Below are 15,068 nucleotides of genomic sequence, written 5' to 3' on the forward strand. Positions count from 1 at the left end.
AGCGAATAAATTATTCTTAATACTCATGCATTCCCTTTTTTAATTAAAATAAGTTTTAAAGCTGATTTTTAAATGATAATTTTAAAAAAAATTGAAGTTAAATCCATGTGCCCGATTCTTTGAGTTCGTGAAATAAAACTATTCAGATTAAACGACAGCTGAAATCGGTTTTTCAGTGCAAGTACTCTCAGAGAGGAAAACTTTTGAAAAGAACCTTCGTAGACCGCAAATTAGATAAGTTTTTTTTTCAAGGATATTTGTATATCATTTCTTAGTAGTTTCAACTGCTTCTTCATCGGTTTTATTGCTCTTTATAAGCTTACTCAGCTGTTTTACGATAAGACGTATTTTAAACACAGCTGTCGTCCTACATTTAGTCGTAGAATGTTATCAGACGTTTGAAAACTTGATATTGAAATAAACATCTTGTTTCTGCGAAATAGTGTTTTTCAAAATTCTCACCATGTCTGAAGCCATTTCACCGTTCAGGAAAAAAAAGATGTCAAACGAAATTACTCGCAAAGTATTCACGATCACGTGGAAAATAGTTAACTATTCTTTAAATGCTTTAAGGTGCGGAGAACGATTAGAAAGTCCTGTGTTCCATGCCGAGAACTTCAAAGGCACAAAATGGTTCTTGAGTTTATATCCAAAAGGAGATATAAGTTTTAAACATTTTATTTCATGCTATTTGCACAGAAATTCAACAGATGACTGTAAAAATGAGGTATCAGTCTCGTTCATATTGGAAATAATTGATTCGCAGGGTAATATTTTAAGTTCAACTGAATTTACAGATGAATGCAAAATGTATAAATCTGAAATGCATGGAAAACATGAATTTCTCACCCAGGAGCAACTTGCTAATTCCATGAAAAGATGGAAGGAAGACACTTTAGTATTCCGCTGCCATGTGTTTAGCGAAACCTATAAGCAAGAAGCAATACAATGGGAATCCCGAACAGAAATATTGGTAAAGAATTGCTCTTTCAGGTGGAAACTTAAGCCAAGTGACTTAGAAAACTGGACGAAATTAATAAAACTACCATTTCAGAACACTACCGAGTTTGCTATCACTGCTACTGCTTCCAAGGAAAAAGTACGCTTCGAAATTAAGAAATCCAACTCGATGTTTGATTTTTTAACGACAACTTTGCAAATGCTGAAAGTTGGCGGAATGTTCGAAAGCTTTTTTGTCGGTGAGATTTACAAATTAGAATTTTTTATTCTCGATGACAACGGAGTGCAAATGAATGTGGAAATACCTTCCATTTTGTTTAAAACAAGAGAAGGAAACCCTTTATTGAAATTTGAGCTTTCTGTTGGTAGGAAGAAAGTGATTGATTTAACAGATTTCACATTGATGTGTTCTATTTCGTATGCGAATGGTATGTGGACATCTGAAATTGAGAGCTATTCTTTTGGGAAAGTCTCTAAGCAGTTTGTGGTTCCTTCATTGTCCTTGCAAGAAGATCTCAAAAATATGTTATTCGGCGGGAAATTCTGCGACGTGAAATTACGGACTGCCGAAAAAATTGTTCCAGCTCACAAATCTTTAATGTGTGCCCGCTCGCCTGTCTTGTCCGCCATATTCGATCGATTAAAGCTGGAAGGTCAGATTGATACTGTTGATTTTACTGATACCGACGCTGAGACAGTTCTGTCTTTCTTAGAGTTTTTGTACACTGATACCATCACCAATACTGCAAGTGATCATATTTTTAAGCTGATCTTATTGGCTAATAAATACCAAGTGAATGCGTTAAAAGAATATTGTTCTGATATCTTAATGTCCAAATTGTCAACAGAAAACGTCTGCGAAGTGATATCGGTTGCTGAGGCGATCAATCTGCTAAATTTAAAATTGTCTGCATTAGAGTACATAAAGGCAAACAAAAAGGATATTCTTTCGACTCCTGTTTGGAACGATTGGGTGGAAAAGAATTTGCAGCTATCTAATGACATTTTATCTAAAATAGTGCTTGACTGAGTTAAAAAAAATGAGAAAACATAGCTCTTTCCATTGATAATAATAATAAAAAAATAATTAGAGGTTATGTTACTTTTGAAATAAACTAAAATGAACATTTAATCAAACTAAACAGTGACGTTGATGCTTCTATCAACAATCAATAATTGATGTAATAAACATGACCTCTAATTTAAGTTGCGTTAATAAGTTGTGTCGTAACTATGTTTGATTTTACGATAATAATGGAACAGAAGCTAAAGTATGTATGATAATTATTTTTTTTAAATTTACTAACTGAGTTTCGCAAAACATATGCTTTTAAATAAATGCCCTTTTATATTTACAATTGTATTTTAATTTTTTTGAAAACTTAAAGTAAGAGTAATGAATTAACGCATATTTTTTCTTGATATATATAAATTTGTCTTTGCGGCATTATTGTTAATTTCCTTTACTTCATGTAACCCAATTTATAGATAACGTTTTATGTTTATGTTTAGTTTACTTTTCTATTGTAAAAAAATTATAAATAAGAATAATCGAATGTGGAAATTAGAAAAACTTGTTAATAGTTTACTTTTCTATTGTAAAAAAACAATAAATAAGAATAATCGAATGCGGTAATTAAAGAAATTCGTTAATAGTTTACTTTTCTATTGTAAAAAACGATAAATAATAATAATCGAATGAGGTAATTAAAAAAACTTGTTACTCGTTTACTTTTCTATTGTAAAAAAAACGATAAATAAGAATAATCGAACGTGATAATTAAAAAAAACTTGTTAATAGTTTACCTTTCTACTGTAAAAAACTTTCTTAACTTGCTACAATCAGATATGTTATTACGAAATTGCATACGAAGAGGGCAATATTGGGATGTCTAGATTTTTTAATATTGGTCCTAAAATGCCCTATATAGGGCCTACATTGGCCAATATAGAACCTACATTGGCTAAATAATGGATATAAAATATCAGTAAATCTGACAATTNGAATTGTCAGATTTACTGATATTTTATATCCATTATTTAGCCAATGTAGGTTCTATATTGGCCAATGTAGGCCCTATATAGGGCATTTTAGGACCAATATTAAAAAATCTAGACATCCCAATATTGCCCTCTTCGTATGCAATTTCGTAATAACATATCTGATTGTAGCAAGTTAAGAAAGTTTTTTACAGTAGAAAGGTAAACTATTAACAAGTTTTTTTTAATTACCACGTTCGATTATTCTTATTTATCGTTTTTTTTACAATAGAAAAGTAAACTATTAACAAGTTTTTCTAATTACCGAATTCGATTATTTTTATTTATCGTTTTTTTACAATAGAAAAGTAAACTATTAACAAGTTTTTTTAATTACCACATTTGATTTTTTTCATTTATCGTTTTTAATAATAGGACATTTGTTATAAATTATGACTCTTCAGCATAGGTTCCCTACCGTTTTTCGGCCCTCTTATCAAAAGAAACTATTTCCAACACCCCTGATGTATGTTACCGTAAATGATGGAAATCAAGAGAATGTAGACTTTCACCGGTTAATCTCATCAATTACACAGTTGCTTTGGTGAATGTTTGAAATAATTGTTATATCCTATTTGATATGAATTTTTCCGTTGATACAATTATATCTATTATCGACTGAGGAGGAGAAACATCAGTGCTCGGAGTACCAGTTAAATGCCTACAGGGCAGTGATTCTTGACCTTAAAAAAATTGATGTAGGGTGTACCGTGCAGTGGCACTTAACTAGATCTAATATATATTTCAGACATTCACCGAAGTGACTATGTGATTATCCACATTCACAGGTGGAAGTCAACGACCACCAATTTTGGTCAAATGTTCGGTCAACAACAATTGTTTATCGAGCAGTTTAAAAGGAAACATATTTACATTCTTTAATTTCAATTTGGTACACTTTTAATATTGCCGTTAATTTATTGAAAATTTCTACTAACCAATGTTTTTATATTTAAGCATTTTTAATGCAAAATTTTAATTAGAGTAGCCATTACGTGAGAAAAAGACTTGTTTCCAAAGAACTTTTATGTTAAACGATGAAAGATTAAATTAGTGGTTATTTTAAAAATGCCATACTAGTTTAACATCGTATTTATATTTCATAAAAAAATACCAAAACTAAATATTTTGTTAAAATCCGAAAAGAATCGTTTGAGTTTATAAGGCAAAATAAAATGTCACATTAAATTTTCTGCGTGCATTATCTTGTTTTTGTATAGAACATCAAACAAATTACTACTTTCTATATGAAGTTGGTAAATAATCTTTTTGTCTGTAAATTGACGCAATTATTAACTAGCAATTAATAACGCGTAATGAATGCAGAGTTAAATATGTGCATGTTTTTGATACTAAACACAATAAAACTCTTGAATTTAAAGAGTAGGGGAGAGTGGGGTCAATTGTAACAGGGTACGATTGCAACAGAGCAAAAATTTCGAGTGTCGGGTTCTAGATTTGGTTCCTAGGTGGCGCACAANATGTATGTTACCGTAAATGACGGAAATCAAAAGAATGTAGACATTCACCGCTGAATGTCAACAATCACATAGTCGTTTTGGTGAATGTTTGAAATAATTGTTATATCCTATTTGATATGAATTTTTTCATTGATATTATTATATATTTATTATCTACTGAGGACAGAGTAAGAGAAGTATCAGTGCTCGGAGTACCGGTTAAATGCCTACAGGGCAGTGATTTTTGACTTAAAAAAATTGATGTAGGGCATACCGGGCAGTGGCGTTAAACTAGACCTAATATATATCTCAGACATTTACCACAGCGACTATGTGATTATCAACATTCACCGGTGGAAGTCAACAACCACCAATTTTTGTCAAATGTTCAGTCAACAGCAATTTTTTGTTGAGCAGTTTAAAAAGAAATATTTTTACATTCGCTAATTTCAATTTGGTGCACTTTTAATGTTGCCGTTAATTTATTGAAAATTTCTACTAACCAATGTTTTTATATTTAAACATTTTTACTGTAAAATTTTAATTAGAGTAGCCCTTACGTGAGCAAAAGACTTGTTTCTTGCGAACTTTTATGTTAAACGATGAAAGATTAAATTAGTGGTTATTTTAAAAATTCCATACTAGTTTAACATCGTATCCATATTGCATAAAAAATAACGAAACTAAATATTTTGTTAAAAATCCAAAAAGAATCGTTTGAGTTTTAAAAGCAAAATAAAATGTCACATTAAATTTTCTAGTGTGCATTATTTTGTTTTTGTATAGAACATCAAGCAAATTATTACTCTCTATATAAAGTTGGTAAATAATCTTTTTATCTGTAAATTGACGCAATTATTAACTATCAATTAATAGCGCGTAATGAATGGGAAGTTAAATAAGTACATGTTTTTGATACTAAACAAAATAAAATTCGTGAATTTAAAGAGCACTCGATTTAAAAGAAAAAAATTCTTCTGTAAGTTTTTACCCAGCTTCTAGATAGTCCCAACTCCCACTCGGGAAAGGGGTACGATAGTGCAAAAATTGGGAACTTATACATAGGTTCCCGAAATATGCTCCACGGAACCTTAGGACCCCATGGAAGAATGACAGGAGTTTCAAACGTTTGGATACTTTTGACCAGAAATATAATAATTACCTGATTAAAAACCTCATTCCCTTCAATAGTACCTGAATTGGAAATAGCATTCGATACGTTTCAAGCTCTCGAAAGCGGGCTTCCCTTTTCAAAACTTACCAGATCTGAACATAAGCATCAACGTCTGGTAAGTCTTGAAAATGAGCGCCTGTTTTCGAGCAATTCGACTATTATTTTCAATTCATGTATTTTTGAAGTGAATAAATTTTTTAATCAAGTAATATATTACAATTTAAATTTTTTGGCATTATTTATTCAAGAGTAATAAAAATATTTATATCCAAACAATTTACCACAATTTATTAATATTATTTCAAGTGCTTATATGAACTTTTTAACGTAAATTCTAAATAAAAAAGTAGAGAAATTTAAAAAAACATATATATTTTTTCCAATAACGATATTTTGAATGAATTATGAAAATAATATGAATTTATAAAAATTTCACAAGTACTTCTGATCGAGCTTTTTTGCTAAAAATAAAATAACTAAATTCGAAAATAAGAAATTATGTTTTCCTGATAACTTCTCATCGTTTAGAACAGTTCTAGTTTAAAAATCCTAATTCAACTTAATTTATTCATTTTCAGCCTGTGCACACGCTAGAAAAATTTGAAAACATTAAATATATTTCATTCTAAACTCTAAAAATAGTGTCAAAATAATAAGTAATATTTTTTTTTTGTTTCACTGCTGCTAATGAACTTTCTCTTATATAATTGCCAGGGGTTACGCCAAAACAAGTTAGATTATTTCGGGTTTGATTGCCGAAACAAATTGAGAATTGCCGCTTTAGAGGAAAACATAACTAAAAAGATACTGGGCAATTCCATTGTAACAAACAAACTTTAACAAATAAAAAAGTGGCAATAAAAAGTGGTAAATATATATGAAAAAACTAATTTATGTATGTTTCTATTTAGAATGTGACTTTAGGTAGGAAGGTACTTGATTTACATCGCACAAGAGCTGGACTACCATCTGGGAAAAATATCCCTGAGAATGATCCGAAGATATGTAATCGCAACTTCGATCCGCTGCAGAGGGAAAGACTCCCTTGCTTTGGTAGTCCGACGACCTGCTCGCGAAGTCTAGCACTTCACGGTAGAACAGTTCAACGAGGACCGATATTCCTTTAGCAGGCTGATCAAAGTGGTCACCCACCAGCTTACTGACCGCAGCCAGTGATGCTTGATTTTGGGGATCTACTGGGAACCGTGTCTTTACAATCAGTCCACTGTGGGACAAATGTGATTTCAGAATCCAGTGACTTTATGGGGCTAGAGGATGCACAAGTTAAGGGAATATTGTGAACATATCTCATGCAAAAAATTAGCGTTAATTGCTAACATATTTTTTAGCAGGAAATTTATAGATTAAATTGTATTAACATTTAGTAACTATTTACACTTTTTATATTTATTCAATTTTTTTTATGCTTTACGTTTTTGTTTTTCAATGCAATTTTATTCATTTTTGAACAGCTAAATTCAATGCAATTCTGTTCATTTTGGAAAGCTTAGAGATANCAATTTTGATCCTCTGCAAAGGGAATGGCTCCCCTGCCTTGGTAGTCCGACGACCTGCTCGCGAAGTCTAGCACTTCACGGTAGAACAGTTTAACGAGGACCAATATTCCTTTAGTAGGCTGATCAAAGTGGTCACCCACCCGCTAACTCACCGCAGCCAGTGATGCTTCATTTTGGGGCTCTACTGGGAACCGTGTCTTTACAATCAGTCCATTGTGGGACAAATGTGATTTTAGAATCCAGTGACTTTATGGGGCTAGAGGATGCACAAGTTAAGGGAATATTGTGAACATATCTCATGCAAAAAATTAGGGTTAATTGCTAACATATATTTCAGCAGGAAATTTATAGATTGAATTGTATTAACATTAGGTAGCTATTTACATTTTTTATATTTATTCAATTTTTTTATGCTTTACGCTTTTGTTTTTCAATGCAATTTTATTCATTTTTGAACAGCTTAATTCAATGCAATTCTATTCATTTTGGAAAGCTTAGAGATATTTTATTTAGCTTCTTAATTATCTTTACTTAGTTCGTTATTGATAAAGAAATACACATGTTGGATCAACACGTGCGGACACGAATAACGGCCTTAAAACCCTTATCAATTCGAATAACAGAAATGCATAGTTTAGGGAAGGCAAAGATACATTCAAATTTATGACGAGATTCGAAATCGCTACCATTTTGCTACAGATCATTTTTGTAGCAGTTGTAAAATGCGTGATTTGATTGACATTGCATTTGACTTAAGAAATTTTTTTCCCTCATCAAGCTTTTATTAATAATTATTCGATTTATTTTTGAGAAAAATCAAAATTTCATGAAAAACTAATGCTTTAAAATGGTAAGCTTCTTTTAGTTATGCTGTTATTAATGACTTTTATAGTGATTGTTAAATGTGTACTTACAAAATTGGCTAGTATTTGATGATATGTACCTTTGAAAACAGGCCTGGATCGTTTGGCTGGTAGGGCGTATGCCTGAGAGCTCGTGAGTTTCATCCCGGCCTGCCAAAGACTTCCCGTGTACAAAATGGTGACTGGCGCACGCTCAATCTGTCAAATAAGTTCCCATAGCAAATCAATACCGTTGGGGGTACTGGATTGGAGATTTGTCGTGCACTGGTTCAGATCAAAATTACGATCTGCGGAGGGATGGTAAGATGGTATTTTATTTATGTCGCACTACGCAATAGGAGATGGTCTGGGAAACATTCCCGATGGTGATCCGAAGTCATGCGATCACAATTTTGATTTGCAGAGGGGATGGCTCATCCGCTTTGGTAGTCTGACCACCTACGTACTACCTTAATTTAGGACAACAGTGCCACCAAACAGGAACTAATACGAGCACACTGCACTTAAAAAAACATGTAAACCGAGCAAATGTACCAGGCAGTAGCGTTTAACCTTAAAAATAAACATAAGTGCGGACCGTTGAGTATATCGGGCAAACGCATACCGAGAAGGAGCGCTTAATCTTAGAAAAAAAGACATATGACAAACCAGATAAGTAGAAATAAAGCAATAACGACATAAAAAAAATTGAAAAGAATAAGACAGTGTGAGATTCGATGTTGCCAGTTACAAATTGTAGCATTTGTATTAGAGTAGCAGTAGTAGATAATTTACTCTGCTCTATAGCTGCAGAATGAGTTATTTGCAATAGTCTGGGAAACATTTTTAAGGATGATCCAAAGGTATACCATTACAATTTGTTCCGCTCCTCCTCTTTGATAACCAGATGTCCTGCGAGCAAAGTTGAGCACTTAACGGTAGAACAGCTAAACGAGGACCGATATCGCACACCCTCGATCCCTACGTAGGCCGATGAAAGAGGTCACCTACCCGCTCGCTGACCATAACCAATGATGCTTGACTTCTGTGCTCTACTGAGAACCGTGTCTTTACGATCTGTCTTACTGCGGGAAGAAGATAAATTGATGATGTGTGAATGTGTCCTCTTCTGAAACGGGATGTGACGGATGTTTAACTCAAACATTACTTAAAAAATTCTTAAAGTGGTAGCAAAAGTTAGAAAATAGAATGTATTTTTAAAAATTCATATCAAAAATTCATTTCAAAAGTCCTATGCTTAATTTTTAGAAAAAATCATATGTAGTAACAAAATTGCCGTTTTTGTATTTTTAATGTTGAATTGAAGGCTAATTAAAACAAATTTTTCACTTTTTTATTAAGATATTATCGCCATATTTTACTATTTTTAAGGACAGTCAGAACTCCACAATTCAAAATAAAGACAAAATTTCAATTCGTAAGTAAAAAAGGGGGCTGGCTAATTCCAACTGATGTTTTGTAAACTTTTTGACAATTTTTGCCCTACATTCTTTTTTCTCCAATTGCAATGAAACTTAGAGAACAAAGAATGTACGGAAAATAAGAACTAAATTGAAGTTTCTTTTTTATTATGAAGCTTACAAAGAAGCTTAAAGCACTGTATAAAAACTTTGATTTTCTTCTAATAGTGTGTGTTGCTTAAATGAAACTCTTAGAAAATCTAGCTATAGACAAGAGGGTTTGGGACAATTGTTCAAACGGTTTTGGACAAGATTTTATCGCGAACTTTTCGATCATATTATGGTGTCAAAAAGTTTAACATCACTGATTCAACGAATGCATTCCCAATAAACATATCTTTTTTTATGAGACAATAACAACAAAGCTTATGAAAATTGATAAAAAACAAATTCTAGTTCTCAAGCTGAAGTGATAAGCAACACTTTTTAAAAAATATCTTATCTGTATTAATTTTAAAGATTATAAAGTGTTCCACGTATACTTTTATTGTGATATCGTTTTCCGTTTTACGCATAGTATTCTAGATCCTATCGAGCTACTTTCTATTCAAATTGTTATATTCGAAGAGTTTTAAACTTCAACCATGGAGTCGGTTCCTGGGAAAGTATTCACCTTTAACTGGAAAATTGAAACTTTTCATTTATCCACATTGGATAAGATACTAGTCATAGAGAGTCCAACAATTAGTATCAAATGCTTGGCAGATGCAAGATGGTATTTAAAACTTTATCCCAATGGAATAAGCTTTGCTTCAAGAGGTTTTGCGTCGTGCTTCCTTTGTAAGAAAGAATCTGTTGATAGTAATAATGATGTTATATTAGAAATTCTTAATTCAAATGGCGAAATACTGTCATCAATGGAAAGAACACCTCTTATTGGAAGTGATGCTGGAAAACCTAAATTTATTGAAATAGAGCAATTGAGAAATAGCTTAAAAAACTGCAAGACTGGTATATTACAGATTCGCTGCCATGTCTATGATTCATCCTACAATCAACCCTCTGTTTTATGCGAAGCTCTCACCCAAATGGAAACGAATAAAATTGAATTCAGTTGGAAAATTACATTCCCAAAAAATCGAAAATGGATGAGAAAGATAAATTGCCCCTTCCAGGGAGATTTACCGTTCGACATCACACTGTCTTCAACTGACGATACAATTTGGATAAAGTTTGAAAAGTTAAAAGACCCCTTATCTAAAATAAGTGTTCTGAAGATACGGATTATAAACGACACAGGTGTTGATGTTGGTTCGAACAATTCCTCTTTCTCCTTAAAATTGCCAGAATTTGAAACATCATTTCTACAAAATCAGCTAGAATGTAAACCAGGTTTTACTTCCACCATTTCTTTCCAGTTAGTATGTACCATCTATAATTCTGAGGGAAATTTTTCAACTGAATATGTAAACTATTATTATGATGAGTCTTCTGACGATTTAATTTCAAATGTCTTGATCCACAGATTCCATTTGCAAGATGATCTGAAGGATATGTTTTTGTATAAAAAGCATTGCGATGTTAAACTGCGAGGAAGGAATGAAATCATACCTGCTCACAAATGCTTGCTGTCAGCTCGATCTCCAGTGTTCTCCGTCATGTTCGATCAAGATATGTTGGAAACTCAGACAGGTATTGTTGATATTTCAGATGTAGAAAGTGAAACTCTGCAATCATTTTTAGAATTTTTGTATACCGACTCGATCACCAATACTGCTTTCAAAAATATCTTGGAGCTGATGTTAATGGCTGAGAAATATCAGGTGAGTATCTTGAAGGACAGATGCTCTGAATTATTAATGTCAAAGTTATCCTTAGAAAGTGTTTGTGATGTGATTTCGGTTGCTGATATGGTTAATGAGTTTAACCTAAAACAGTCAGCATTATATTTTATAAAAGCTAACAAAAAGAGGATTCTTCTGTCTTCTGAATGGTCAGAATGGTCACTAGAAAACATGAAGTTAGCCAATGAAATTTTGACAAAATTGTCACTTGATTAGATATGAACTATCTTTAGAACAAACTTTACCATTAAAACCATCGAGGAAAGAACGAAAGGAAATTATAAAAAAACTATTTCAATGGTCATGCTTTTACTTTGTTTCGTCCTTAAACCTATATAGTATTCAATTTCTCTTATACAAATTTCAATATATTGATCTATTATCGTATTACTATTCAAGAATCATTAATCACTGATTAGTTTAAAATAAATTTCATTAGAATTGAACCCCAAATTTTATTGATACTCATTTTCATGAATTTCTCAAATTTTTACTGCAATTTATTGATTTCTGACGTATTAGTTTATATAAATTTTACTTTTAGTAAAATAAAATTTAAAGGACCTCAAATTTATATATTTCTTTTATAGTGATGTAAATGAAAGTAGCAGTATCTTTACTCAAAACAGATGAATTATGCTGTTTATTACATTTATATGCTATTATTTTATTATGTATGTTATAGTTATATGCTACTCACTTTAATCAATTATATGTCATTCTTTAACTACCATATTAATGATATGTAGAAAACTTATATTTAAATATACTGCATGGATTATTTTATAAAATATTTTACTCTCAGTTATTCTACATTTATTAATGGTACTAAGAATTCCAGATAAATAGAAGTTATAAAATAAAAAGAATAGTCCCAAGAAACTTATAAATGGAAAGATATAATTGATAATGCTTCAATTGAACGATATAATTGATAATGCTTCAATTGAACGATATAATTGATAATGCTTCAATTGATATAATTGATAACTTCATTTGCTTCAAAAAAATATTACGAGAATACAAGTCGACATGTTTCAAGCACTCAAAAATAAGTTGAGTTTCGCTATTCCCTTGGTGAGAGTTCCCTGATCTTGAAAATGTGCGCCTTGGCTTCGAGCGCTCGAAACCCATTAATTTTTCTAATAATCCTCAAAACCTTTTTTATCTTAATAATTTTAGAAGCTAATTAATTTTTTTTTCATTATCAAACAGTTATCTATTTTTCTTTTTTTTTTTAGTTTTAAAGGCATGCATTTTTTCTATACTTTCTATATATAACTCAGGATGTGAATAGAATAGATTGATAGGTAGGGCATTGGGTCCATGTTCAAGAGATCATGATTACAATCTCTCCCTGTTGAAGACTGGTACCCATTAAATTTGTCGGGTCACAAAATCATTCACAATACTCTCATTACAAATCATACCTCTGAGGTTACTGAACTGGAGATTTTCGTTTTCTGATTCAGATCAAAAGTATGATCTGTGTATGACTAAATGGATGTATGAATGGGTTTGCCCTATAAACGGGCTGTGACGTGTGTGTGTGGCTGAAGTCGTATTCTGATCCATAGATACCGAAAAACAAGAAACGCAATCTCTGCCCTAAATTAACTTGGTTCCACCAAGCAGGCTTTCTGGTATTGACAGGTATCATAAAACAACACAAGGTTTGTACTATTCATTTGAATAGATTATATTTTTTTATTTATTGGGCATATTAATTTAATTTTCAAATTTCATTTTGATTTAGCTCAACTAAAGCTTAAATAAAATAACTTTTTATGATTGAATTCACTTAAGAAAAGAAGAGTAATAGTGAATAATTCACAAGAAATAATTAAAATGAAATTAAAGTGAAAAGATTCATTTATAAATGTTATAGCACCGAAATATTTGTCCTTTAATATTAAAATATCAAATATATTAATGTTGCATAACATTCTAAAATTACTTAGATTAACATACGGTAATACTTCTGCTACATTTTATATGTTATCCTATACTTTGTTTAATTTATTGACTAAGAATAAAAACAGCACAGTAGACTTATCCGTTGTTTTTTCATTATATTTTACACTCCTATACAGTTTTTTTGTACCTCGATTTACATAGGATGCTCCTCAGCCGATTTTACCTCCATATACAGTTTTTTGTACCTTTGTTCTTTCTCAGTGATCCATTCGTGATAAATGAAACCAAAAAGCAAACATATAAGAAGCCTCAAAACGATAATTTAACGTCGAATTTCTCGTTAAAGAAGGAAACTAAATTAATATAATGGGGAAAGTAAATAAGAAGCATCATGAATACCAGGTTGATTGCTTCATGAAACTTAAATTTGCTTCTAATTATACATTATCACCTTTGCTTTCTTTCCGGTAATCAAACGGGATTTGTTTCTTTTTTAGTACCAACTAATTTCGATCGCATACTTTTCTTTATTTAAACATTAAGCTAAGAACGCTAAGACAACGGTTCCCAAATGGTGTTCCACGGTACCCTTGGGTTCCGTGGAAGAATTTAGGAGTTTCCGCTAGTTAGTACTTTTTATAACCAGTAATGAGTTTTGCAACCTCTGACTATATTTATATATATATAGATCCAAACTATAATTCATTATTTACATAATCTTACGGTTATCTTTATGAAATTATTTCAAGTAAAATAAAAATGAAATAGAAATTTCTTTTTTTTCTTAAAGTAATAATTCCAATAACAATATATTGAACAAATTATGAAAAAAAAAACAAATCTTTATAAACATTCAATTTGTATTTCCTATAGCGCTTCTCAAGTTAAAATAAATAAATTCTTTAATAAAGAAACATGTTTTCATAATTTCATTTCGAAATAAGCCATAATTCGGCTTATTTTAATCATTTTCAGATTATGTATATACCAGAAACGAATCCATAACTAGACTAGATACAGCACAAAGAATGCAGATTCAACTGCTGGACATAAAACCTAATTAACCTAATTATTAATTATAAAACTATGAAAGATCTTCATTCTTTTTATTAAATACTTTAAATTTATTGCTTTATAGATCATAACGTTCGCGATTACCTTAAACTTTATTTATAAAGTTGGAGTTCCGTCGAATGAAGGTGACATTAATATACAAACTCAGTTGTTTTCGTTATTTACGAGAGTTCTACAAATATGTTTTTCTATTAATGGAGATTACAAAATATTCTGCATAGGTCTCTAATTTTTTTAAAATTACTTTTTATATAAATCTAAAATACTACTAAAAGTTTTTACTTTATTTTCAATCCTTAAATAAGCTAATTTCATTTTTTGCTGCAAAACTTTGGCCATCTTTAGTTCCTAATTAGAAGCATAAGGGAATATAAATATGTGGTATAGAAGATGCCTGCATTTTTCTAAAAAAATTTTATTTTAATTAAATTCCTCCCAAAAAAAATGACTCAACTACAAAATCATACTTATAGCTGGTGCACATTTTCAAGAGTTTTTGTAATAAAAGCATTTAAAAAACTAAAAGTATACAACTTATATTTGCATTGCAAGTTTTAAACAATTATCTGTGTAACTAAAACAATTTCGTTTAGCGTTTTAAAACACCTATAAAGAAACATTTAGTGATTAAGTTCAATAGCATACGTTTTTTAATGTATGTTTTTCCAATTAAATTGTTTGCAAGCAAAGAACGGAAGCATATTTTTAAATATTTCATGTCTTTAAAAGATAAATTGCAATTTAATCTGTTAAATAAGATTACTTATATTGACTAATATATATTATATATATTGACATATATATATATATATATGGTTA

General features: G+C 30.9%; 2 protein-coding genes across 2 annotated transcripts; both read left to right on the forward strand.

Moving 5' to 3' along the window:
* The first annotated feature begins 258 nt into the window (after positions 1-258).
* On the forward strand, positions 259-2,318 carry LOC122270360 (BTB and MATH domain-containing protein 42). The gene has a single exon (XM_043047396.2). The coding sequence runs from the start codon at positions 464-466 to the stop codon at positions 1,988-1,990; it is 1,527 nt and encodes a 508-aa protein (XP_042903330.1). The 5' UTR covers positions 259-463; the 3' UTR covers positions 1,991-2,318.
* A 7,341-nt stretch (positions 2,319-9,659) lies between these two features.
* Positions 9,660-11,823, forward strand: LOC139424961 (TD and POZ domain-containing protein 4-like). Its single transcript, XM_071177310.1, has one exon. The coding sequence runs from the start codon at positions 10,059-10,061 to the stop codon at positions 11,472-11,474; it is 1,416 nt and encodes a 471-aa protein (XP_071033411.1). The 5' UTR covers positions 9,660-10,058; the 3' UTR covers positions 11,475-11,823.
* The last annotated feature ends 3,245 nt before the right edge of the window (positions 11,824-15,068 follow it).

The sequence above is a fragment of the Parasteatoda tepidariorum genome, chromosome 2, assembly GCF_043381705.1.
Source record: "Parasteatoda tepidariorum isolate YZ-2023 chromosome 2, CAS_Ptep_4.0, whole genome shotgun sequence".
NCBI lineage: Eukaryota > Metazoa > Arthropoda > Arachnida > Araneae > Theridiidae > Parasteatoda > Parasteatoda tepidariorum.

Excerpts from the sequence above, each read along its gene's own strand:
- LOC122270360 (XM_043047396.2), top strand. The coding sequence starts at position 464 with ATGTCTGAAGCCATTTCACCGTTCAGGAAAAAAAAGATGTCAAACGAA.
- LOC139424961 (XM_071177310.1), top strand. The coding sequence starts at position 10,059 with ATGGAGTCGGTTCCTGGGAAAGTATTCACCTTTAACTGGAAAATTGAA.